Source organism: Glycine max, chromosome 2 (assembly GCF_000004515.6).
Source record: "Glycine max cultivar Williams 82 chromosome 2, Glycine_max_v4.0, whole genome shotgun sequence".
Taxonomy (NCBI): domain Eukaryota; kingdom Viridiplantae; phylum Streptophyta; class Magnoliopsida; order Fabales; family Fabaceae; genus Glycine; species Glycine max.
Window position 1 is genome coordinate 742,751 of NC_016089.4, and position 25,570 is coordinate 768,320.

Here is a 25,570-nt window from a genome sequence, read left to right on the forward strand (position 1 = left end):
TAGGATAATAGAAAAAAATGATTGCAAATTCAATGTATTCTTGTACTCCATATGTTATTTGAGGATTAATAATTTTTATTATAATATTTTTTTAATAGTTTTGTCTTAACACTTCAAATTTTTTAGCCATGGCTCTAGTACTTTTCAGGCCACCTACACATAACCGTTTGAATTAACAAAAAATTAATAATATAACTAATTTATCACATTTTTTACAAATTTGAATTAATATTTTAATTTTCTATCTTTTAAGAACTTAATTGTCGCTGCTTAACAAATTTAAAGACAAAAATAAATATTTATCTTTTTTTAATTTGTTACCGACCAGACAGTGCATGATCATATAAATTGAATAAGCCACGAAAAGCCCAAGGGTCATACAGCACTACCCATAAAACAGGAAATCAAGATAATTGTTTGTCCTATGTAAATTTTTTAATCATCGTGCTCTCGCATGCTTATAAAATAAGACATGTTTTTTCCGTTCTCACTTGTTGGCCTATCATCAAAATGTAGAATACTATTTGTACTTCAACTTTCATTCTTTACAAAGTGATGTCCTGTCATATTTACCATGCACATCACAGCGTTAGTGAATGAAGCACTTGGCAACAGATTTAAATGTTGTGTTGTTATTAATTAGAAGCCTTCATCGCCTAATAAGACACCTTAATTTGAATAATTCATACAGAATGATATTGGATGATAACTAAGACCATACTTTTATGTTTCCAAGCTCCAATGAATCCAATGGCCATGTTCACAGTGCTTCAAAGCAGTAAAGCATCAAACTATGAAGTGTCAGTGTCTAGTTGCTGAATATTTATTATCAGATCCCACAATCTTTAAATAGACTTTTATAGCAATTGCCTTTGACATGCTAAATTTTATTTCTTTTCTTCTCTTTGTGGGATACAAATTGATGGCTAGTGGTGAAGGGAAACTTGACTCGGTGCTTGCTTTGTTGCATATTCAGATTGCCCACTTAGATACAAGTTCTTGGGGACTGAGGCCATTAGAGTTGTTAACTGGGAAGAAGCAGGGTTTTCTGCCAGGTTGATAGCTGTGCTAGTTGCAAGAGGGGTTTGTGTAGAAGGATTTCCAAGCATTGGAATGAAAGGTGCATGAGAAATTGGCATGGGTGGCACTTGGTTAGGGAAACCAAAAAAGTGAACTCTGTTGTCAGTGATGGCAGGCAAAGGTGTAATAGGGAACTGAGGGAGGCTACAAGGTATGGCTGTGTCTGGCCTGAACCCCATTCCAAGTCCCATTAACTGATGTAAAAGGGGTGTGTTCATCATATGATGAGCAGCATTACGTAGCATCATAAAAGGTATACAAAATCCAGCATCCATTGACATCATCTGCATCATATCTAACACTAGGCTTAATATATGACTGTCTAACACAAGGCCTAACAAAAGCAATTTGATAAGAGGAAAAAGACTTAAAATTTACCTGTATCTGAAGCTTTAGGGTCTTAAGATATTCGATGGCATCATCAAGCATTGATGCTTTGTCCGTCTAAGAGAAAAGTATAGAATTAAAACAAGTACAAAAGTATAGCATGCTAAGAAAAGGAGAGGGAGATTATTATGTATATCCAAACCTTATTGCAATTGGGTATGAGCTCCTTCAATATACGCATCCTCTTGTTGATCTTATCTCTTCGCTTCTGCAGACAACCACAAAAACAAGACCGTTATTAATTAATCTCCAAACTTGTAATCTCTTTTAACTTTTTCTTATCATCTTCTAATCTCTTTTTAAATATATGTAAATTCACAGAAACAAGATGTTGTTAATTAATCTAATAATCTCCAAGTCACTAATCTCTTAAACTCTTTCTCTTATAATCTCCTACATTATTTCTCTCACCCTTTCACATAAATTATGAACTTGTGCATTCCTACTTCTTTTGACTCCGGTGCCCTCCCGAGCAGGCTTTTCCTTCACTACATCTTCTGGTTCTTCATCATTCTGCACCAAGTTAATAAATCAATGTTCCTGAGAAATGATAACCATAAACCATAAAAATGCTATGTTTTATATTTAGAAAAAAAAATATGTTATTCAATTTAGGAAAAATTGCCAAACATGTCACGTGTGTGGTATCCTTCCATTAGAATCCACGTTTATTTATTTATGAACAACAGATACATAATACATTGACAAGATGCAAGATGGTCCTGATCATCTGATGTATATCAACTGTGGATTTCTTGCATAGGGAGTTGAAACTAAAAAGAGAGTGTAGATGAGAAGTGAGAACACATCCAAATGAAACCCTAGCGTAGCATATCAGATCCATGGAGGAGTGACACCGGCATATTTCATGTTGTCTGTACTTTAATTTTGGTGTTCACTCCTTTGAATTTCATGACAAAGGATACATCTATCTAGTCCCCAAGATGCTTGATGTATTTTATGTGCGTGTGGGCAGGATTAAGGATGTGTATCCAAACCTTCTCTTCCCAAATTATTTCACATCTCGTCCCCTCTCCTCACACACAAACAAACAATCTTGCTTCTCTTTTTAGTTTCCTCCTAAAACAACTAAGGTTCGAAGTTTCTAGGCTTTATCGCGGACATAAAGAAGTTGGAACAAATTTTGTGCAAGTTAAATAGCATTTTTTTTATAAATAGAGTAAATCAACAACTGACGATATTTTTTAGAAAATTATCATAACACTCAACAAAATTGTCATATATAATTAATAATGATTGAGTGAAATGTATAATCTTTTTTCTCTTCATTAAAGTATTTTTTTTTAAAAAAAATTATAAGAAAGTCAACAATGGTATATCAATTTATTAAATGTTTAAATATGTTTTTTCATCTTTAATAAATATCTAAATTTTATATTTATTTTTTAATAAATTTTTATTTTGCGTTGAATATGTATATAATAATTTTGTTTTTATTTCTTGATACATGTCACTTATTTTTAATCCATGATAAATTAACAAATTTTATATTTACTTCTTGATAAATTTTTTCATTTGTTACCGATCAAAACTAAAACAAAATTTGTTAATTTATTAAGAAACAAACACAAAATTTATTAATTTATCGGATAAAAATATCAAGAACCAAAAACAAAAATATTATTTTATTAGGAAATCAATAAAAAAAATTTATTAAACAAATACAAAAATTAGATATTTATTATAGATGAGAAACATATTTAACCATTTATTATTATTATTAAAATCAACAATGACTTCTTTTTATTTTTTTATGTTTGGTTTAAAGAAGATACTGAAAGGAAAGAAAGAAATAAAATAAAATAAAAACATTTTTTTAGCCTAAAACTCAAACAGCATGCATTTGAAATATATTTATCAGTTGTAGAAACAGTGTATTGGAGCCTCCATTTTGCGGCTGGGAAATCAGAAAATGATTTGAGGAAATAAAAAAACAATCTCACTTCTCAATGACACTTGAGGCGGACTTCTATCCTACAAATCACACACAATAATAGACCCAAGATTCGAGTTTGATAAAGGGAAATTTAAGTGATGTTAATGGAACTCGGCCAAATTATCTATTCTATGTACTTAAAAGAAGAGGGAGGGGGCATAATATTACGTAAGAGAAATCTTTAATGATTAGTCCTAAGGATCTAGCGAAATCTCAAGGGGCGCTTCCTTCTGAGCAAAGTTCCTAACTTGCAGAGAATCAGCAAAAATCATATCAATTTAGTGTTTCCTCTTTCAAGCACATCGCTACAACCTGCTTCAATTGTAGAAGTTTCCCCCTCGCCTTCTGCAGCAAATTAAGAGGATAAAATCAGTCTAACAAGGTATAAAATGCTCTTTATCTCCATTTAAAATGATGGTTAACAATGTTGCAAAGAAATGAAAATCAATATGTAAAAGGAAAATCTAAACGAGGGGAACAACTAATGCCGGCTGAACCAGCAAGATATCACATTCACCTCCTAAATTCAATGAGAACTGCAAGGGAATCAAAAAGAGCCTGGTGCCAACAAAACTTAGCTTTTGAATTTTATTTTCTCTACGTGTATGGATTCTCTTGTGCCTCTCCATCAATTTTTTTTTCTCTACTGCTAAAATCAAAACCATTTATTATATTATCTCTACAAGTTAAATGTTGTGCAATCATCAATGAAAGGCCAAGATGTTGAAGGATATTGGTTTTATGGTGATTTAGCGGGAGAGGATCTCTGCCTAACAAGCAAAATCCAAATAATTGGTTATCCTGCATTTTGCAGGCTTCAGTGACTGTAGTCCCTCAGACAATGATTCAAGGGAAATTTTTATCATCCACCTATTTTCTCTTCCATCCCTATTTCAAATCATTTTGTTCCTTCTTTCTCTTCTACATTGCACGTATGATATCCATCATTTTCTCTCTCTATCTTTTTCTCTTTTCTTCCTATTTTTGTCCTTTTTTCACCTTAGTTCACCCCAGTTTTAAGCTGACAAATATCATTACTCGTGATTCAAGTAAACTTTAACGCAATAGTATGGTTCAGTGTATCAGGACACTAGTAATTCGACATGTAACAAATACTTGCCTCCTGGGTGACTGTGATTTTCCTTTGAGCGTCATCAAGTTGGATCTGCACTGCTTCTTCAACTTGCGACAGAAGCTTCTTATGTGCTACTCCTATAACACAAGATATATTCAAAATCAGGCTACAACCTACATGATACTTACCAATAATACAAATGGTGATTTTTCCTTTCTTAGCAAGAGATTAGAACCAAGAGCTCTACCGAGCTCTAATCCTTTATCGAGCTAACCACGAAGTGGTGGCCAGTCAAAACTTTACCCAAAACATCATAACTGTCCACGATTTTTGTTGCGTAATACATGGTGACCCTTCTCATTAAGAAATAAAAAATTTGTGCCACTGATAATACGACACTATCTTCACGTAATTATAATTTTAAAACAAAATAATTAACAGAAATGATACACAAGATAACATAAATATGTGCAAACTGTATCATGGCTCTAACGATTTGAAAGGTTATACCTTTATTTGCTCAAAAAGGGGAGGAAATATGAAAGAATTACACTACTCCCTTGACATGACTCCATCTCTAATAGTCATAAACACCATGAAGTTAATCTTTTTTTTTCAAATATAACTAAATTGAACACCACCATGTACTTAAAAACAAAGGGCGTATCTATATCCAAAAGACATATTTTGTTGGAAAAAACTGCGTTTAGACTCAGAAAAAAAAGGATTATACATTGATAGTGTAAAAAATTTTGCAGTCATCTAATCACAATTCATCATGTATGATAAATTTATTGACTTTTGGACGTATACCAGTGTATAACCCCTTATCATCTTAAAGTAATTCAAATAGGCAAATAGTGATTTATAATTGAATGACAATATAAAACTGTCTTACATTGTTAATGCATAGGCATTAAACTTTTAGAAAAAACCAAAAAAAATTTTAACTATAAATTATTTTATACACAAAATAAGCTAATACAAATACCGTGCTTTCATACTTTGCTTTTCCATGGCTCTCTTGATCTCTATCTGATCTGCTTCAAGATCTTCAACAGTGCTCCTGCAATCCTGTAGATGCTGATTAACCTCTTCCTTGAATCTATTGTATATTAACCTCAACTGTTTCTGTTGATCTACGTTTTGTTAGAGGAAGAGAAGGTTAGAAAAGGTAAAAAAAGAGGGAAGGGAAAACATCTCCAGACAAATTCAGGCACGAACATAACCATATTACAAGAAAATGTCATTAAGAAAAGAAAATATAAGAAAACGTTGAATATAAAATTCAGAGGTGATATGTACATAAATAGTCATTTGTAGAACTATTAAATGCAAGATCTAGTGCAAGGACGCTTTCAATAGAACCATACCATTCCATTCCTTTTGTCTCGCCCTTTTTTAATTCCTGGTGACAAATAATTTTAGGACTCTCTTTTCTACAGGACTCCATTTATTTAATGTCTATCAATATAGACAAACACAAAAACTTGCACATGACATAAAATTTGAACACCTGAGATCTATTTCTAGGAGACAAACGTATACAATAACCACAATAGTTAAATCAAAGCATCAATATATTAAACATTGAGATCGAAATTTTGCTACCTTCAAATCTTGTTTCCATCCGTTTTCTCTTTGATTTACCGAGACTTGTAAGCTTTCCCCTGAAAGATTTTTTTCAGAAAAACATAAACATAAGATACCAGAAGCTTAAGAATTCATCAGTCTAATATACCTACATGTCTGTCTGAATCTGGGTATGAACATTCTGCAACTGCAGATGTATTTCTTCAGCAACAGACTTCAAAATTTCTGAGGATTTCTGACTTGTCATTGACTTAAGTTTGCTCTGAAGTTTGCCCAATTCCAAGGCTAACAGTTCAACAGCCCTATCAAATTGACAAGAATCATACAATTAAAAGTTTTTGTAAACATGAATAGTAATTTGTATAATTCTGGACTATTTAATCAATTTGTCAAGGAAAAAGATAAAACACCTTACAAACCCATCTTGATTCTGCTCAGAAGCTTCATCGATCCAATCACTGTCTCCTGTCCCTAATCATTTGTGTAAATTATAGTATGAAGATTGCATATATCTTAATAGCATATTTAGATATAAAATATCAACTATGAAGTGAATTTTTGCCTTTTGAAGACACTGAAGCTGGACTCCTGTCATTAAATTTATTGCCTTCTTGCTTGCACAGCCTTTTGATAGGATGAAGATCAAATTTTTTCCTCTCGTAAGCATGTCCTACTCTTGAACCTACACTTACAGAATTCAGATATAACTAAGAAAATGGCTCTGCTTCAAAAGGACACAATGGTATACAAGGACGGAAAAACACAGAATATCAGATAACAGTAACAGTTTGTGCAACTGAAGTAAAAGCAGCCAACTCATCAAATAACTAACACATAGGGATTTTAGAGGGGCATGAAATGTTACATACTACTAACAATTATATGTGATGAATTTTAATTATTCATGGTGTTCCAAGTTCAATGGTATGTGTTTCATTCCTCAAACCGTTATCAATTATATCCTTATTTAATGACAGGCAAACCTTCATGATATCCTTGAAAGTTCTCCTCTTCAGATGATGAATCAGATGAACCACCACCCTGCTCTTTTTTCTCTGTCTCAGAAGATTTGTCTTTTCTGGGAATAAAAGACTTGAGTTCTTCCATATCCTGAAATCTAATAAGGAATGGCAAAAGACAGAAACGTAAGATTTCCAGTTCAGGGCCAAAACACTGAAAATTATCAACTTGAGACCTTTGGTGTGATAAGGATACAGAAAGTTGCATTTGTTCTCCTAGCCTGTTGAAGTCTGGCTCTGAAGCCTGGGGAGTTCTTAAACTATGAATGCTTCCCAGAGAAAATGTCCTTTCAGTTGATGCTAGACTATTAACATCAGTTTCCTTTTGGCCTGTTTTTGGTGTTGAGTTAGGAGAAAAACTTAAAATAGGTGACTTAAGTTGAAATGTAGGACTTGGAAAATCATCTTGTGACTTAGCAGCAACATTCTGTATAACTGGATTGCTTCTATATTCTTGCTGGTTTCCATTTTCTGAAACCTCAACTTCTCCATGCTTATCTGTATATACTATTGGTGGCTGGTAAAATTCTTTTTCCTGGTTTGTGTTCTCTGTCTGAGGGTGTTTTGTCTGATATTCAGGTGAGCTAAATCCCCCCGCTATCTTCCCAAGTGAAAATGTTGTTCTGTCATGCAATGGTAGATCAGTCTTCGAAGTGCCTTGATGAAGTTTATCTGTGGTGTCATTTTCAGTTAAGCAGATCTTATTTTTCCCAATTTTAGAATTCTTTCTTTGACTCTTTTTCTTCAAGGAACCATCATTTGGAAAAGCATTTTGCCTTCCAGTCCATTTTTCCTCAAAAGAGAATATACTTTTTTCTCCAAGCTTCTCTGTGTTTTTTGAAGATGGGCCACTTTTACCTTTTCCTGGTTGCTTTTTGGAATACGCTCTCTTTCTGCTTAAAGAACGAGTTACTGGCCTCTGAGGAGTATGATCAGGATTTTCTGAATCAGTTTCTATAGTATCCGAATTTTGTATGGTCTTAGTGGATTTATTTTCCTTCTGGTTCAAATGCTGCTCAAGTGGCAAACTTTCCTCCTCCGTGTTATGAGCATGAGAACCTGAATGGCTACTCTTAGGGGAAGAAGTGGTCCCCAATATTTGGCAAAGCTTCATCCTCAAATTCTCAGTTCTGTTTTCTGCTCTATTTATTTTGTCTTCTAGATCGGTTTTGTCAGACTCTAGGACTTGCTGTGCAGTGGTAAATGTAAATTGCTTTTCCTTTTCAGTGGTCCCGTCCTTCCTTCCCTTCATTCTGGTAGTGTCCGCATCAAACTTCTTGTAATTATTAGAAGCAAAAACTGAAGTCTGATGAGAGAAAAACTGAACGTTGTGTTTCCCAGCTGCAGATTCTATTCCATTAGGCTCATCCCAGCCACCAGGAGAGACTAGTAAAGTAGAGTCTTGATTGGCTTGCAGAATGGCCTCAGAAGTAGGTGTTCTTTGGTAGAAGGATTTAGAGAACCAAGAACACTTCACCTCTCTTGGACCCCCAGTTTGCTTCATATTGAAGGAAGGTGTCACTCCTTCAACTTGGCTCTTTTCTCCAGGGCAATTTCTCACATTAGAGATTACCCTTTCAGTATTTGGCACGACAGCCCCATCCCCTTTCGTGGCTCCATTTCTTGTGCAACCAATTGAATCTGCCATAACTCCTACAGAAATTTTCCTTGTCTGGCTAGACGGATGGATATTGCTGCTAAAACTCCTACAACCACTCGTTCGCTCCTGAATACACAGTTCAAATCCATGAATATCTTAACTTTTTGTCCCTCAATAATAGAAACACTGAAACTAAATTTATAATTGGTCATAGCCAGCAACAACAGTGTGAAGGGCATTGGAAAGTAATGGTCAGATTATTTCTTATTATCAGGTGCTTTTTGTAAGAATTTTTGGGAAGCTTTTGTCCATCGTTTTTACAAAATCTCTTCCAATTTTGTTAATTGTTTTTTTTACAAAAATATCCTTTAAGTGGAGATAAATTAAATAGTTAAATGGAAAGAGATTAAGAAACCAGAATCATAATAATAAAAATTATACATATTAATATCACTAATTAAATTAATTGAAGGTCTTAACTCTTGTGAATATGTTAAAAGAGTCTTATTCAGAGGACAAGAGGTAATATTAACATTCTGCTGCATCTAACAAGAATACTGTAGTTGCATTTGCATCAGAACAGATGAAAAGCACAAACTAACTAACAGGACAAATTCGCAGTGATCAACAAAACAAAACCTAACCAATCAATTACTCAGTGTTTCATATTGTTATAAATGATTTAACGAAGGAGCACACTAAATTAGGTAATTAGTGACCAAACTAAGTCAGATCAGAAAAGTCGCCAAATCAAGTTTGCAACCACTTACATCATGCAAAATTTGACGCGCTTCAACATCCATTTTCAGTTGTAATCTCAGCTAAAGCGTAGACGTCATCAACTAACCTGAAAAAAAGTAACAACAAAACCAAATAAAGTGAATAGAACAAATCCACACAAAACCCGGTTCAATTGCTCAGGGATAAACTCATTGCTCATGAAGTCTCCGTTCAAATGAGCATAACACGAAACATGAAGATACCATTAGTTTCGGAAGCTCCTTAGCATCTCAATAGCCAAACAGAGTGCAAATAAAACCTCGCAACTCGAGAAGAAAAGGCATGCATGTCGCGTTCAAAGGGAAAAACAACGCGAACAGGAAAATGGAAAGGAAATTCCAAAAATAAGCCGAATTAAACAAAGAATCGGAACTCGCGAATCGAATACCTGAGCAGAAACCCGAGAGAGAAGAATTGAAGAATTCGGAATCGGCACGTAGAAACTGGCTACAGTGTAAATTTAATCGGAATCAAAAACCAGGGTGGAGGAGCAATATTGATTAGATATTTGCGCAAAGAAGGAAACACACTTACGGCGTAACTCACTCTTCCATGGAGCGAGGAAATGAGGAATGTGAATTTGCTTTGCTGGAACGCCAAATGGAAAAGGCGGGAAAACTCTGTGAGACTGAGAGGCCAAACCGTCTTCGAATTAGTATTGTCAGCCACTATATATATTTGAATTACAATTTAAAATTATATATATATTTTAAAGTTTAAGTGAGATGTATATTAGAGGCCAAACATGTTTCAAAGCTCGATAAACATTTACCGTCATATTAATAATGAAAATTAAATTTATATTCTTTTGAGATATGAAATTAACTTTTCTTGCCTAAAACTATATTAAAATACTAGTAGTTTTGATTTTTAATTAATTGATGGGAAGCAAAGACAAAAGATTCAAGAGTTCATAATCTGGAGTACTACTTACATAACAAATAACGAGTACCCCATCAACTTCACAACAAATTATCTTAAATACTTATTTACATGACTTATCTTTTAATCAAATTCCATATTAAACGTTAAGGGTAAAGTTTGGATCGAGACAAACGTGTTTTTTTTTTACTGTACGTCTGTAACCAACCAGGGCCGAGTAAATAAACGATCTTAGGCGGTTAATTTAGCAGGTAGTGTTGGCGTGTTGCACAGTGTAGAAGAAGAGGACCGTTACTTCCTTATTCTCCACTGCGCGCCCGCCATGGTTTCCGTCTTCAACGACATCCTATTCCCGCCTAACCAAACCCTTTCCCCAACGTCCTTCTTCACCTCTCCCACTCGAAAATTCCCTCGCTCTCGCCCTAACCCTATTCTCCGCTGCTCCATCGCCGAGGAGTCCACCGAGTCTCGGCCCAAAACCGGAGACTCCCCCCCCCCGCCGTTGATGGAGGCGTTAGCGGTCTGGCATCGCCCAGGCCCTCGCCACCAAGCACGCCAATGCCAACACTGTTGGGGAGATTCGAGGGTACACCTGTGGACCACAAGCTACCAGCTAAGGAGACCTGACACCACACTCTAACCCAAAACCTTAAGGCTCAGGTTTATGGGTCTTCTCCTCACTTATATGGTGTTCAACCTTTCCACTTCTACCCGATGTGGGACTTCACCTCACACTTGTAACCCAACACCAACGTCATCGTCACGGAGGCCCGAGACCGTGTCGGCGGCGGCAACATCACCACGATGGAGAGTGGCGGATACCTCTGGGAAGAAGGCCCCAACAGCTTTCAGCCCTCTGATCCAATGCTCACCATGGTGGTATGTAATGTTTCTTTCTCCAAATTCGGGTTTGAGCCTAACTCTACTCTAAAAGTTAGCGCATAGGATAAGGTTACTTCCGCTTACTATTTTGGTCATATCATTACTAATGTGGGATCTGCAACACAATTCAATGTCTTTTTTTTTCTTTTTCTTTTTCCGATAAAACAATTCAATGTCTTCGGTTGAATGACAAATGCTAGGAACATAGTAGTACTTTCTAACACAACCCTATACTATTGAGTATTTTCTGAAATTTATTGGAAATCACTAATTTTCATGGTTCTCACTACTTACCTCATGGGTCTGTATAATAAATTTTAACTATTAGTAGAGCGGGTACTACAAATATTGTGTAGCTAGCACTCCGCATAGTTGAATTGTTGGTAATGTGGTTTCGGTTTTTGCATTTGGCAGGTGGACAGTGGCTTAAAGGATCAGCTTGTTTTGGGGGATCCTGATGCACCTCGGTTTGTGTTGTGGAATGGGAAGTTGAGGCCAGTGCCTGGGAAGCCGACTGATTTGCCTTTCTTTGACTTGATGAGCATCGGTGGCAAAATCAGGGCTGGCTTTGGTGTGCTTGGTATTCGGCCTCCTCCTCCAGTGTGTCCTCTTTCCTTTCATTGATTTTGTTTGTGTCAAATGCAATGTCAGGAAGGATAAAACGCAACTGTTCTTAATTTTGTTTTCTCATGGAATATAATGTTGACAAAGGTGACGGGGTCATGAGGAAGGTTGAAGAGTTTGTTCGTCGGAACCTTGGTGATGATGTTTTTGAACGATTGATAGAGCCTTTTTGTTCAGGTTGGAGCATTGACTTGTTTGCTTTCTTTTTTGTTATTCTTGTTAACCTCTAACCGACCTTCTATTATCATGTGTTACTTTTGGACCCAGTGATATTCTGTTTTTAGCCATTAAAATGTATTCCATCATGGTGGATGACTAGTAGCTCAATAGAATAAGACGTTTATAGACTTCTGAAAGAATGTTTCATATTCATTGTCTAACTCGTCTTTTGAAAACCTCTGATAGAAATATTGCATATAGGGAAAAGTTTTTCTCAATTAATGGCTATATTTCTATGTTCATAATGGCACTTGAAACCAGTGACACATCTGGAAATTTTAAGTTAAGGGGGCAATACTTGTATATTTAAATTTGTGGGAGCATTACTCATATTGTGGGTTAACTTTTTTTTACTGCATTTCAAATTATTGGGTTAATTTAGTATTATGCATGTATATTATATTAAGAAAAATTAAAAATCCTGTGGGGGCAGCTGCCCCCAAACAGCACAACATAGATCCTGCTTGAAATATAATTGACCACTTTTTGGTGCACTTCAGTATCTTTTTGATTATTATGTAGTGCTCCTTTAATCCACGTGTAAAATTGAACTGAATACATGATTTTCCTGTTTGGGAGTTTGTTGGGGCCAGGGGAAGGAGAATAGCTTGTGAAGAAACAAGTGCAATATGTTCTAGTTCATCATGGTTCATAGCATGTGGTGGTTTTGACATATTAGAACACTTAAACTTGATTTAGCACATTATCAAGTAATATCAACATAATCACCATTTTCTCTATTCCCTCTTTTCCTTTTATAAATATTATTGAAGTATATTTACAAATAAATAAACCATTGGACAAGCACTTACTGCAAATTTTATATAAGTCAGTTGCAATGTCCCATAAAAGACTTGAGTGTGTCCTATACTATACTTTCTTTTTTATGTAATCAGTGATAAGCTGCAATGTCCCATTTTCTCTCCTATTATGAATTTTCTTCTGTTTTTCAGCAGTTTTTTTTGTTGAAAATTATGTTGCTTACCTGAATTTTGTTATATATAAGGGTCTATGCAGGCGATCCTTCAAAATTAAGTATGAAAGCAGCATTTGGGAAAGTTTGGAGGCTGGAAAAAATGGTGGTAGCATAATTGGTGGAACTTTCAAAGCAATACAAGAGAGAAATGGAGCTTCAAAACCACCTCGAGATCCGTAATATATATTTGCTCTGGAGTTTCTGGATTTTTGCCATAATATGTGGAGTGTTTCACTAATTCAATTAATCATGTAGACGTCTGCCAAAACCAAAGGGTCAGACTGTTGGATCTTTTCGGAAGGGACTTATCATGTTGCCTGATGCAATTTCTGCAAGGTACTAAGTGTTGCCTTATACCAATGTCCTAGTTAATTTTCTCCTATTCTCCAGATTGATGATCCTAGCGAATTGTGATCCTGTTAACAGATTAGGCAACAAAGTAAAGTTATCTTGGAAGCTTTCAAGTATTAGTAAACTGGATAGTGGAGAGTACAGTTTGACATATGAAACACCCGAAGGAGTGGTTTCTTTGCAGTGCAAAACCGTTGTCCTGACCATTCCTTCCTATGTTGCTAGTACATTGCTGCGTCCTCTGTCTGTAAGTTTCTTCCTCAATAGCGGATTATATGATTTATTTATGTTAATTAATAACTGTTTTATCTGTGGAATCTTTTAACCTGGACCATATGACCTGATGAAATTGTGTAGGATTGTGGGTATGAAAGCAGGCATTTTTTGGAACCTAATTGCAGGTCTTTAGTTTTCTTTGCATGCCTTGGCTCTTTGCATGTTTGAGTGTGTTCTGAGTGGCACATGCATGTGCATATGCTTTTGTGCCTGCGGTTGCATATGCCTCTATTTATTATCCTCTGAATTTTTCAGAGACAAAATTGATTTCCTGTGCAACCCACCCGCACTCACACATAATGCGAAGAAAAGCACAATAAGCCATGATATACTTTTACCAGGCCTCAATTTTCATTGCAGAAGAGCTATCATATTTCCAAAAAACCTATATTATCATTTGAAAATTTACAAAGCATGAATAATTTTGAGCTTTTTCCTTTTAACAAAGTATCAGTTGATCGACCATATACATTTTTCAGAATCAAGCTAGAGCAGAGACATTTTTCAGGATCAGACAAGGGAGTAGGCTTTTTTCATATTCAAACTAAGTAGAGCAGGACACGATCATAGTGTACATGATGTGGGTATTGCATTAGTCATTAGTGCATGCTGTGAAATATATTCTTTGAGGCTGAATAAACCAGTCTCTTTATATCAAAGTTCCTTATTTATTTTTTCCTGACTAAGTTTAGAAAGTCTTGTAATTTGTATACTTTTTAGGGTATGGTATCCCACTGGTCTCTTTCTAAAGCAGAGGTTTAAGGACATCACATCCCCTATGGCAGGCTTTTACTTGAGTCTAATTACAAAAAAGCGTGTCAACAAATTAGTGGTTCGAAAATGGCCAAATTTTGTCATGATAATCCCCTATGTAAACTTGAGCATTGAGGGCTGTTGTTTATGACAGCCTTTTAATATCTCGTGTAGGCTGCTGCTGCAGATACGCTTTCAAAGTTTTATTACCCTCCAGTTGTTGCAGTTTCCATATCCTATCCAAAAGAAGCTATTAGATCAGAATGCTTGATAGATGGTGAGTTGAAGGGGTTTGGTTAATTGCATCCACGTAGCCAAGGAGTGGAAACATTAGGTGAGTATTGATTTTATAAAGCAAAAGTTGAGGCTTTCAACACAGTAAGTTCCACTTGTTTTTAATTATTACCATATTCATGTTAGAACTGGGGACTGTGGAGTGCTATCTAGTGCTTTGACAGGTTTGATAACAAGAACATATTTGTGGGTTTGACAGGAGCTATATACAGCTCATCACTATTCTCCAATCGAGCACCACCTGGAAGGGTTCTACTCTTGAATTACATTGGAGGAGCTACTAATACTGGAATTTATCAAAGGTGTGATATTTATATGATACATGAACAGTTAACATGGATGCAATTGGTTGAGTTGTTATGGTGTCCAATTGGGTGAACACAAACTAGTTTTTCTGGGAAACTTCAAGGATGGTTTAAAGAACTAATCATTTTCACCAGCGGGTTATTTGGGTGTTTTAAACAACTCAGGCCTAATGGTCTTGTTTCGAATGTGTACACTTTTATGCATAAATAATAAACTATTGAAATTTTCGTTTCTTAGAGAGCATTATATATCCTAGTCAGAGAAATACTCTACTCTAAAGGAGTATTGTAGGTTTATTGTTCTAGTCAAAGGAGTACTTTGCCCTAGAAGAGTGCTGTAGGCCTCTCACTGTGCATTATTTTTTTATGACTGGTGGTTCTGGGTATTAGGCATCATCTCTGTTATTTGACTTCAAATGCTTGGATCCATACCTGTAACCTGTCATATATTTTATGTATCTGCATTAATGTTTTGTTTTTGTTATTTTGAAACAGGTGTCATTTCTCTATCTGTATGATTAGATTTGTTTTCTTTCTTTTTTTATTTCTTCCTAAATTCTCTTGTTTAATGGCAGACGGACAGTGAACTTGTCGCAACAGTTGATCGAGATTTGAGAAAAATCCTTATAAACCCAAATGCCCAGGATCCATTTGTAGTGGGGGTGAGACTGTGGCCTCAAGCTATTCCACAGTTCTTAATTGGCCATCTTGATCTTCTAGATGTTGCTAAAGCTTCTCTCAGAAATACTGGGTTTGAAGGGCTGTTCCTTGGGGGTAACTATGTGTCTGGTGTTGCCTTGGGACGATGGGTTGAGGGAGCCTGAGGTAGCAGCTGAAGTCAACGATTTTCTCACAAATAGAGTGCACAAATAGTAGCAATTTTTGTTTTCATGGTGGAATGGGTGGGACTCTCGTGTTCCATTGAATTGTAATAATGACAAAATTTCTCAAATTCGTTCATTAGGTTTTTTGGCGGCTTCTATTGCTGATAATGCAAAATCCTCTATGTTTTATTCATCATCTGCTTCATCCGTATTTAGCAAGGTAGCTATCACTTTGCCACTCCATTCTTCCCCTCTATTCTTGGAGAGTTGGTACGCTTGTTACTGTATATATAAATCCAGGCAACGTTCTGTAACAATGCATGAGTTATATGATTATATGTCTTTTTCTTTGAATCTATATATTTTATTTGGGAAGTAGTTTTGAGGTTCAGTTTGAGGTTAAACGTAAACGATGTGGTAACATTAAATTAAAATTGAGATGCCAAGTTGCTTCTATTCTCGCCCCTAGGGTAATTAATGATAATTTACTGATATTGATGAAGTGAGGAGAGTTAAGCAAGATGCATGACTGAATCTGAAGTTCATCTAGTTATACAAGTTGTAGATTGTGTTTGGATTAACATATGAGACGTTGTACATAAATTGTTTAAAAAACACACCCGTAGTCAAAAGTTATACTAGAAATCTTTAAATAATAGCCGTTTAAAAATTGACCAGAAAGGGTAAGGAACTTGGATTTGGAGAGCAAAAGGTTTTGAGTTCAGTGTCTTTATATATACTTACTGGTAAGAGCAACGAAGAATTTATACTCAGCAACTTAGGGTTGGATTCTTGAGGCAAATAATATTACTATAATAGTGATAGAAAATTAGTAGCATAAACTAATAGAGGTCAAGGTCAAGCCCCACTGTTAGTGTTGGACTATTCGGCCTAACGTGGAGACATGCATACATGGGAGATGTCAAAAGTTATACTAGAAGGTTTGACCAATGAATGAAACTCATAATTTCAAAGGTATGGACAATGATGACGGAGAAGGCAAGCAATGCAAAACAAGATGATAAAAGAACGAGAACGACAAAGGAAATTGGGCGATTTGGTCATTACATGGCAAGACACATCTACTAGGGCTATTTAAGAAAAAGCGGATGTGGGTTACACCTTGCTTTTTCTAATTCAAAACAAATAGTACTATATTGGAGACCAAATGACAGATTCATGGCTAATCCAAGCAACCTTATGGTTGGGATGGTGGGGAACATTTTACTGTTTTTCTTTTTCACTCGTTTCAACATTTTGTCAAATATTCCTCTTTAAGCTAGCATTTCCCATATCTTTAGATCCAAGTAATTATATATGTTCTTGTTCCCTCTTCAACTTGTTGTTCATTGGGATGAATTAATTCAACATGAGACCGAGGTGGGGAAAATTGAGTTGGCCACGTGAGAGAATATAATAACCGTGACGTGAGTCATGAGGAAACAAAGAATGTGATGATGAGTATCACTAGTGTCTTTTCTTTCTCTTTTTGGTTCATTTTTGCCTTACGAAGAGACATGTTGGATATACTATATATATACTCCATTCAATACTTTCTTTTTGTCATTTCAAAATACTTTTTCTTTTTAGGCCAAAATACTTGTTACTTTAAGGTTTTACAAAAGAATTAAGAAAGTAATTAAATATGACCAATTTTAGAAAAATAAGTTTATTAATTGTACTACCTTTGCATTCTATAAATTAAGGGGAGTGTTAGAGAAATATTAGTAATACATTTGACACACTTTTGAAAATACTTTTATTAGTTAAATTTTTTTGAAATTATAAAAAATTATAGATCTCATATCTTATTTAATGATTATTTCTCATGATTATTTTACTTAATGCATATACCAAAATATATAAAAGAATAAAGTTGAAAAATGGAGAATTAATATTTTTTATTTTTAAAGCAACAAATAATTTAAAATAAAGTAAAAGTTACTAATAATTATTGTGATCAACATAACAATACACTTTTTTTTAATGTCTCCAATTCCAACATGTGTTTGATATTGAACAGAACATATCTTTCTTTTTTTTCTCATGTTATCAAATCGTGTTGATTGCCAGCCCCTAAGACCCGATCTCGTGTACCATCATTTTGCCATTAAAAAAAGTCAATAATATATTCAAACTTGTCATGTAGTTCACGAAGCGATTATATATAACCTTTTTATTTGTGTATCGTAAAATTGGTTTTGATATTGATTACCGTGAAAACTGGCTAGTCATGCATAATAGAAAGCAAAACGAAACCATCAGAAGGAAATAAATGCACGAGACAATTCTGTACAAACGAAAGAAAATGATGGTGAACTTTGTCTAGTGCAGTTAATTCTTGAAAGGAAATGAAATAACACTTGTAGAAATTCTGTTCTCATATTTTAAATGTTTCTCTGCTATACATACACCACTATGTTTTCCTTGGTAGTACGTAGCAGTATTTGTAGCCTCACTTGCACCAATGCCTTTAATACGTACATTTTGGTCTCTGCTACAACCAAGATTCCTCACGAGCAACACGATGATTATATATATTCATTGAACATTGTTTACGTGGATATTACATGTTTATACAAGGTTTCAGATATCAACATTAATATTAATGTCCTTTTGTCCATCACCTGAATTTTCATCCCACGAATTGTCCAATATCTAGGTTCATTCCATCCTCCTCAAAACAGACTCAGTGTATTGCTAACCACACGCTTTGTCTAACTATTGTCTCTATTTCTAATTGCCAACACCGTCCTCAAATTGCCACTAATTGAAGCGTTTAATCATGAAAATCTTGAATTCATGCATGATCTCATTTAAGTAATATTAACTAATCTGAATATATGAAGCTTGAATTATTAAGAAAAAAACATGTTGACATGGTATAAATACTATGTTGATTTTTACTAATTGACACGTGTAGTTGTCGGCTACCATGACAACATTTTAGGTCTACCAATTGCATGAAAGGAAGAAAAAGAGGAGAGGTGGCCAATGGAGGGTGGTGCAGCTAGCAGCTGAAAAAGTCTTCTTCATACCACTGCTCATGTTCTCTCTTTTATATAAGGCCTTTAATGTGGCGGCTTCATGTGTAATCTAGCAAACTAGCTAGTAGTTGGTTTCCTTCCACAATGGGCAAAGCCTCTAGTTCTTCCTCCTCTTCTATCTCCAGCTGCAGAAACCCTTCCAATTATTCAACTGCATCCTCTCTCACACACCAACATAGTGATCAAGACCACCTTCGCACAGATCTTAGGCTTGGACTAAGCATTTCCACTACTCATGATCAACATGTTGGCTCTTCTAGTTCAGGGTTTGTATACACACACACGTATATATATATATATATGCACAACATGATTTGTCATCATGAAATGGTAGCCTCATAAATTTATGAGTTTTGGTACTTTTTGAGAAACTCTCTCATTTGGTTTGTTCAACTCATTCAACTATTGGCTCAGTACCAAAACTTTTAGATTTCTAAGTGTACTATATAGCAACTTTCTTTTGTGACATAATGGGTTAATTTGTAGCTGGCTTAAAGTTGTTCACCCCTTCAAGTAATTGTGTCATTCTTATATGTTAGGGGGCACTGGCAACCGATGCAGCCACATCTAAGTAGTTTTTCACAAGCTACTGAAGTGAATCATTGCAGTGATCATACCAGCTTCTTTGTGAAGGTGTACATGGAAGGCATTCCGATTGGTAGAAAACTCAACCTGTTAGCTCATGATGGCTACCACGAGTTAGTAAAGACCCTTGAACAGATGTTTGACACTACCATTTTGTGTAAAGTCTAATCCTATATATTCTCTCATAGTTGTTTTTGCTTTGTGTATAGCTTCTTTGTTAGTAACATTATAACAAGGGAATGTTGCTGTTTTGAACAGGGGGAACTGAAATGGACGGAGTGCAACCAGATAGGTGCCATGTTCTAACTTATGAAGATGGAGAAGGAGATTTGATTATGGTTGGGGATGTCCCTTGGGAGTAAGTTAACTAAAACTTTATTTCTCTCAACACATTCTCTTGCATTTTTTTTATGCTTCATATTCTCTTCCATTTTGAGCATTAATGTACTTAATTGCTTTTTTGGTCATGTAGGATGTTCTTATCAGCTGTAAAGAGGTTGAAGATCACAAGGGTGGAGACATTCGGGTGATAAAAGCGTACATATGACAGAAGATTGCCTCTCTTGTGACTTTAATTTGGTCCTATAGAGTGAGACTCAATATTAGTGATTACTGATCATCAAAGTGATGTATATTCTTAGAGTATGTTTGGATATTGGCAAGGGATGAGATCATGAGAGCTAGCAAAATTAAAGGGAAAAAAATGGAAGGAAATGGGAAAAAATGAGGGGCGAAGCAATGTTTTTTGCCCCTTTATTTGGATATTCATAACTTTTCAAATCTTCTAAAATTAGGAAATTTTGAAATAAAAGTGCATGGAAGTCATATAATTGAGAATTATTAGTACATTTTTTTTATATATATTTTCATCCTTTTGTAAAATTCCTAAATGAAAAAAAAAAAAAAAAAACTAGCTAGAATGCTTTTAGTCCACGCCTTTACTGGCTTTAACTTCTCTCTAGTTTCTAGAAGTCAACTTTTAGCTATTCTAACTACCGACATAATTTCCCTGATTGTTAAGACCCAGCTCCTCCGCATTCTCACAAAGAAAACCAATAAACCAAAGGAAAATTGCACAAAAATGTATGAGGACAGAAAAGCAAGGTTGAAACAAGTGGTGTGCGAGGAATAAGGAACAATATAGGGACAGGCATAATAGAATGTTGAGCGCAATAAAGTAATGTTACATTATGTATGCATAGTTTGATTTTGATTAGTCAACACCCAGCTGCTCTGCTGTTTAGATTTGAATTTCATTCACACAAATGTTTGATTTTGATTTTTGATTAGTCTATATATACATAGATGATAGATCCACAAGTATACAAACAAGATCTAGTCATATCTACAATTTAAATTCCAGAATGAAATTGATTTGTATACTTGTCTAATCATTTAATAAATTCTACCAAGACACTTACAGAATATGTAGGCACAAGTCTCTCGATCAGATATAGACCCCATGTAGATTGGTAGTAGACAGGTTCCAACCTTTGCCAACTGACCCAAATTATTCTCACATATAAATGTTGCTGGCCCAGCAAATTGTCAAGATAGCACAAAACAAATAGAAAGGTAAACTCTTCAGCAGAATAAGATTAAAAAAAAGAACTGAATAAAACCTTAAGCAATTTTTCTTTTAGTTTTTTTTAAATGGTTCTGTAAACTCCCTCCCTTACAACATACACTATTATTCTATTTACCAAAATCCGGAGCTCAGAAACCTTTATTAAAAAGACAAGAAAGAGACATGCAAAACAAAGAACGAGTTAAAAGAGTCAGCGAATGTATGCGTTTATGAGCATGTAAGCATAAGCTCAAGTGAGAGATGTAAGTGTTAATGTGTGGAGAGAGTATCAGGGAATCTGATTCTTATAGGATTGAGTGGGAGCTACGGGTCCTTACTTGTAGGGATGGTTACAGCCATTGAAGATAATTACTTGCTCGTAGATAATAGGCAGTAGCTTATAAATAAAGTTAGAAATAATATATAGTTTAGAGATAAAAGATAGTAAATAATTATATCTTATAGATAACATGTTTTTTTAAGATAATTGACTACATGTCAAAAGATAAAAATGTTACAATATATTCAAATAATAAAAGGTTAGAGATACCTTGTCATTTAGGAAATCCGACTGCTAAGGGCCAGACGTCTGTACACTTATACCATTATTGTCATGAAGGATTAACATGTGTCTCGGAATGACATATAAATTTTATACATCCTATATTTAATTACATATGACATTTTTCGGTGAGAAGTTCTTGTCAAGGTTTAAAAAAAGTGGCAACATCAAATTTTCTGAGGTGTTTGCAATCACTATCATATCAATTACATATATCTGTAATTTCTTATAATATCAAAGAATGTGTGCAGCCATAATTTAAAACTAGTGCCTTATATGCTGCTCGAAGTTCCCTATTAGAATTCTCATGAAAAGAATTTGCCTACAATTTGTTTTCCATTGTAAGGCCCGGTCACTATACTGTTTTTTATAAGATAAAAGAATCATCATCAGATAAAGCGCAAAGATATTTTGAACATTTTCATGTTATTTTTGGTTACCTGGTGGGTTTCTTTTGGCTACAGCGTCTAGTAATCAGGAGCTAGGTGCATCATAAAGCTTCGTATTCATAGACTTGTAGAAATAAATTACAAAGGGAAAATGCCACTAACTAGGTATATCGTATATGCTTTCAGTACATTATTGTTAAATCTATGCCAGAGAAATTATAACAGAAAAGAAAAGAAAAAATACACCAGGAAAGAAAAAAGCTAAGCTACAGTTTGGAAAGACTTCTGATATGCACAATCCAAGTTAGGTCCTGTATCTACTTTAAACAAGGTTGCATATCTCTTAAAGTATTCAATCCGATCATTCACCCTTGAATCATCAGGAATTCCACATTCAAGTCCACCATTGATTATGTTAGTCACTAGGCCATACCCTTTAGTTCGATTAGCTGCTATGTCAGCTTGTGTTGGCACATATTTTCCAACCATTACATTGTGGCAAGAAGGTTTGGGCTTTTGCTCTGTCATCCAAAACCAGAGACCTGTTTGAAAGGCAATCAATGAATTGTTTGACACCACATCCGGGTTTCTCAACCCATCAAATCCCAAAGCCTTCCCTGCTGGCCCATAGTTGTAGTTCCTGCACAAAATTTAATCCCAACTCATCAATAAGCCAATTGCGTAAACAACAAATATTAGTGACAAGTTAACAACTAATAATCATAATAGTATCTATAATTTAATTCAAGCACATACACAACATAAACATTTTCTTCATTGCCATAATAATAGATTGCTATATATAACAAGATTGTATGACTTAACCCACTAAAGTAAGCACTCAGTAGCACGGAACTCGAACAATTTGCACCAGGTTTTAAGTTAAATCTTCGTTACTATTGTTATATAGTACCGCAAAATAACATCATGCTTTTTATCATAATTACCTTCAACATCATGTCTGGTATTTTTAATTTACTGACATAGTAAGAGAATTTACTGTGATACTACTTACATGAAAATTAAACTCATATAATATTCAAATAAAGAAAAAAGATTATGTACTAATAGTATCAAAAAAATTATACAATCATCCTATTACGGTATATTATATATCATAAATTTGTTGACTTTTAAAATAATTATTTTAAAGTAATTTAAAAAATTATTTTTAATAGATAGACATTAAATACCATGAGAGTTGAATTGGTCCTCTGCCTTTGTAACTTTGTCCTGGATAACAAGGCCATTGTGTGTTGGTGGAATCACAATAGTTACTTTGAGGACTAATTTCTTCCTTGAAGCACAATCCCCAAGCATAGGGTCCATCAGGTGCAGTAGCCCACCCACCTGTGGTTTCATGTGAAATCTGAGCAAGAAAGGCAGCAATCTCACGCTTGCGTGTGGCTGGACTACCAGTGGTGCCAAATCTTGGGAAGCGTTTGGATGCATTGATGAAGGAGTCGTAGGTGTAGAAGTTTCTGGCAGGGCATGCATTGTTATCTTTGTGGATGAAAATGGAATCAAAAAGCTCTTTGCTAATGAGAGAAGAGATGGGTGATGGTGATCTACGAGCTTCAGCTCCCAAAGACAGAATAGCAAAGCATAACAAAAAGCTAGAGAGAAAGATACCCTTAGAGGGGAAGAATAAGAATGCCATTTGCTAAAGAAAAAGGAACAAGTTCAGTTAGATTTTACCAACGAAGAAAGGCTTTTATAGACACCATCTGAACTCTCATGTGGAAAATGTCAGAGTTGAATTTTCGCATATTAAAACACGGTGGAGGGTCAAAGGTTAAGGTTTTAAAATGTCATCCTACATATAAATACAATTAATGCATTTTGTGATTTTTGAGTGTTGACAAAAAGCATTTGTTGAGGTGGAATGTTATGTTGACATAAGCCACACGGCAACTTGAATTCAATAGTGCCAGCCTGCATATATTAAAATTATATCGTTTATTTGAACAAGCACTTTAAATAGTTCAACCGTATTAAACTGGTATTAATTAATAATAATTTATTATAATTATATAATATATAAAATAATATGGGCCCAACATTTTGTATAAGTGCTTTTTCTTCTTTTATTTTGTTTTAGTTTGATAGACATCTATTTTGATTTTTTACCCAAGTTTTTTCTCTTTTTATTTGTTTTTTTTTTAAACAAGCATAGCATATATTATAACAATTAAACTAAATAATAATAATAATAATAATAATATAAACTATTTAAAGTGTAACATATTATACCATAAACTAAATAATAGTAATAATAAACTAAATAAAACATTACATATAATTATGGATTTTAATTCTATTATTCTACATGTTACTAACTTATGATTTATTCTGATTATAACTTTTTAATTTAAGTTTACTTAATATTGTGATTTAGAGGGGTTTTTTTTATATATGTTATATTTTATGTATATGAAATGTTATAATATAAGTATTTTTAAGTAAGAATGTAGGATCTTACATTTGAGTTCTGATATCCGACTTACGATCTTTCATCTTTTTTTCAATTTTAACAATATTTTTTATGTTATTAAGTTGTGACACATAAATTAGTTTTTTTTTTATCTCAAACAAATGGAAATTCTCTTGACTCCTTAAAGAAACAACTAACCTCAGTTCATGTGAAGAAATGGAAAATTTGGTGAATATATTAAATATAAATTTTGATTTCAAATAGGAAATTGTGTTTATTTTTGAGTCGCTTAACCTTGAATATCTAAATCGACTAACATGTTTTATATACGATATATATAAAATAATACTTGTTTTTGTATCATTATATATATTTAAATTAAAATACTAAGATGTAAGTAGACCTTTTTTAGAAATAACTTTTTTAACATAATAGGCCTTTAATTTCAACAACACTAGTACTAGATAAAGTTAAATTAAGGAGGACGTTCACCCTTTCTTATATCAATGTCAATATCCAATAAATTAAGTGCTGACTTAATATCTAGTACTAGTATTGAGCGGTTAAATTTAACAAATTAAATAGATCTTCTTTTATTTTAAAAGAATCTCTTTTAAAAAAAAAATTAAACTCAATATCTACTATCCACTTCTTATAATTATTCCACAGTAAAATTATCTCTATTTGATTGACAGTTATTCATGGAAAAAATCTAAGAGTTGAAAACAAATAATAAAATAAAATTAATTAATATTATGAGCAAATAATATATGACAATAAATATAAACACATAACATAAACTCTCCCATGAGTGAAATATATTATATAATCAAGAAAATTTCTAAGAAGACACTCTTGTGGACACATTCTCTTGTAATCAAGTAAGGCTAACATTTCAGTTGAATGAAAAAAAAATATTTGTAAGCAAATTTAGTTTATAGCGAATTTATATTTTTTAATTCAAAACTAATTATTATTTTTGCTTATTAAATAATTTAAGAGCGATCATTTACTACAAACAGCTCGGTTCAAATAATACTTTTCCAAACTTTTTCAGGACTAAAGTTACTAAAGGCACCAAGTTGAGGATTAGTGCGTTTTGATCAAAT

General features: G+C 34.2%; 4 protein-coding genes and 1 pseudogene across 5 annotated transcripts; 2 read left to right on the plus strand and 3 right to left on the minus strand.

The window, feature by feature from the left end:
• Window positions 1-615: 615 nt before the first annotated feature.
• LOC100783269 (transcription factor PHYTOCHROME INTERACTING FACTOR-LIKE 15) lies at window positions 616-2,558 on the minus strand. Its single transcript, XM_014764080.3, has 4 exons — window positions 1,879-2,558; window positions 1,610-1,675; window positions 1,459-1,524; window positions 616-1,364 (listed from the first exon to the last, which is right to left on the minus strand). The coding sequence occupies exons 2-4, from the start codon at window positions 1,646-1,648 to the stop codon at window positions 927-929; spliced, it is 543 nt and encodes a 180-aa protein (XP_014619566.1). The 5' UTR covers window positions 1,649-1,675; window positions 1,879-2,558; the 3' UTR covers window positions 616-926.
• An 819-nt stretch (window positions 2,559-3,377) lies between these two features.
• Window positions 3,378-10,138, minus strand: LOC100783804 (meiosis-specific protein ASY3). Of its 2 annotated transcripts, none has more exons than XM_006574456.4 (12): window positions 10,026-10,138; window positions 9,880-9,938; window positions 9,482-9,558; window positions 7,308-8,837; window positions 7,076-7,202; window positions 6,655-6,774; window positions 6,503-6,563; window positions 6,245-6,394; window positions 6,111-6,169; window positions 5,504-5,638; window positions 4,545-4,636; window positions 3,378-3,769 (listed from the first exon to the last, which is right to left on the minus strand). In XM_006574456.4, the coding sequence occupies exons 3-12, from the start codon at window positions 9,512-9,514 to the stop codon at window positions 3,698-3,700; spliced, it is 2,379 nt and encodes a 792-aa protein (XP_006574519.1). In that variant the 5' UTR covers window positions 9,515-9,558; window positions 9,880-9,938; window positions 10,026-10,138; the 3' UTR covers window positions 3,378-3,697. The 2 variants fall into 2 exon arrangements, with proteins under 2 accessions (XP_006574519.1, XP_006574518.1); XM_006574455.4 differs by having other exon boundaries at window positions 9,880-9,934; window positions 10,026-10,134.
• Window positions 10,139-10,695: 557 nt separating this feature from the next.
• Window positions 10,696-16,070, plus strand: LOC100784334 (protoporphyrinogen oxidase 1, chloroplastic-like; annotated as a pseudogene).
• Window positions 16,071-18,258: 2,188 nt separating this feature from the next.
• Window positions 18,259-20,626, plus strand: LOC100784866 (auxin-responsive protein IAA30). Its single transcript, XM_003519679.5, has 4 exons — window positions 18,259-19,190; window positions 19,464-19,666; window positions 19,768-19,867; window positions 19,982-20,626. Exons 1-4 carry the CDS (start codon window positions 19,009-19,011, stop codon window positions 20,037-20,039), a joined length of 543 nt encoding a protein of 180 aa, XP_003519727.1. The 5' UTR covers window positions 18,259-19,008; the 3' UTR covers window positions 20,040-20,626.
• Window positions 20,627-22,124: 1,498 nt separating this feature from the next.
• Window positions 22,125-23,728, minus strand: LOC100785397 (chitinase 10). Its single transcript, XM_014764090.3, has 2 exons — window positions 23,221-23,728; window positions 22,125-22,667 (listed from the first exon to the last, which is right to left on the minus strand). The coding sequence occupies exons 1-2, from the start codon at window positions 23,685-23,687 to the stop codon at window positions 22,289-22,291; spliced, it is 846 nt and encodes a 281-aa protein (XP_014619576.1). The 5' UTR covers window positions 23,688-23,728; the 3' UTR covers window positions 22,125-22,288.
• Window positions 23,729-25,570: the final 1,842 nt, after the last annotated feature.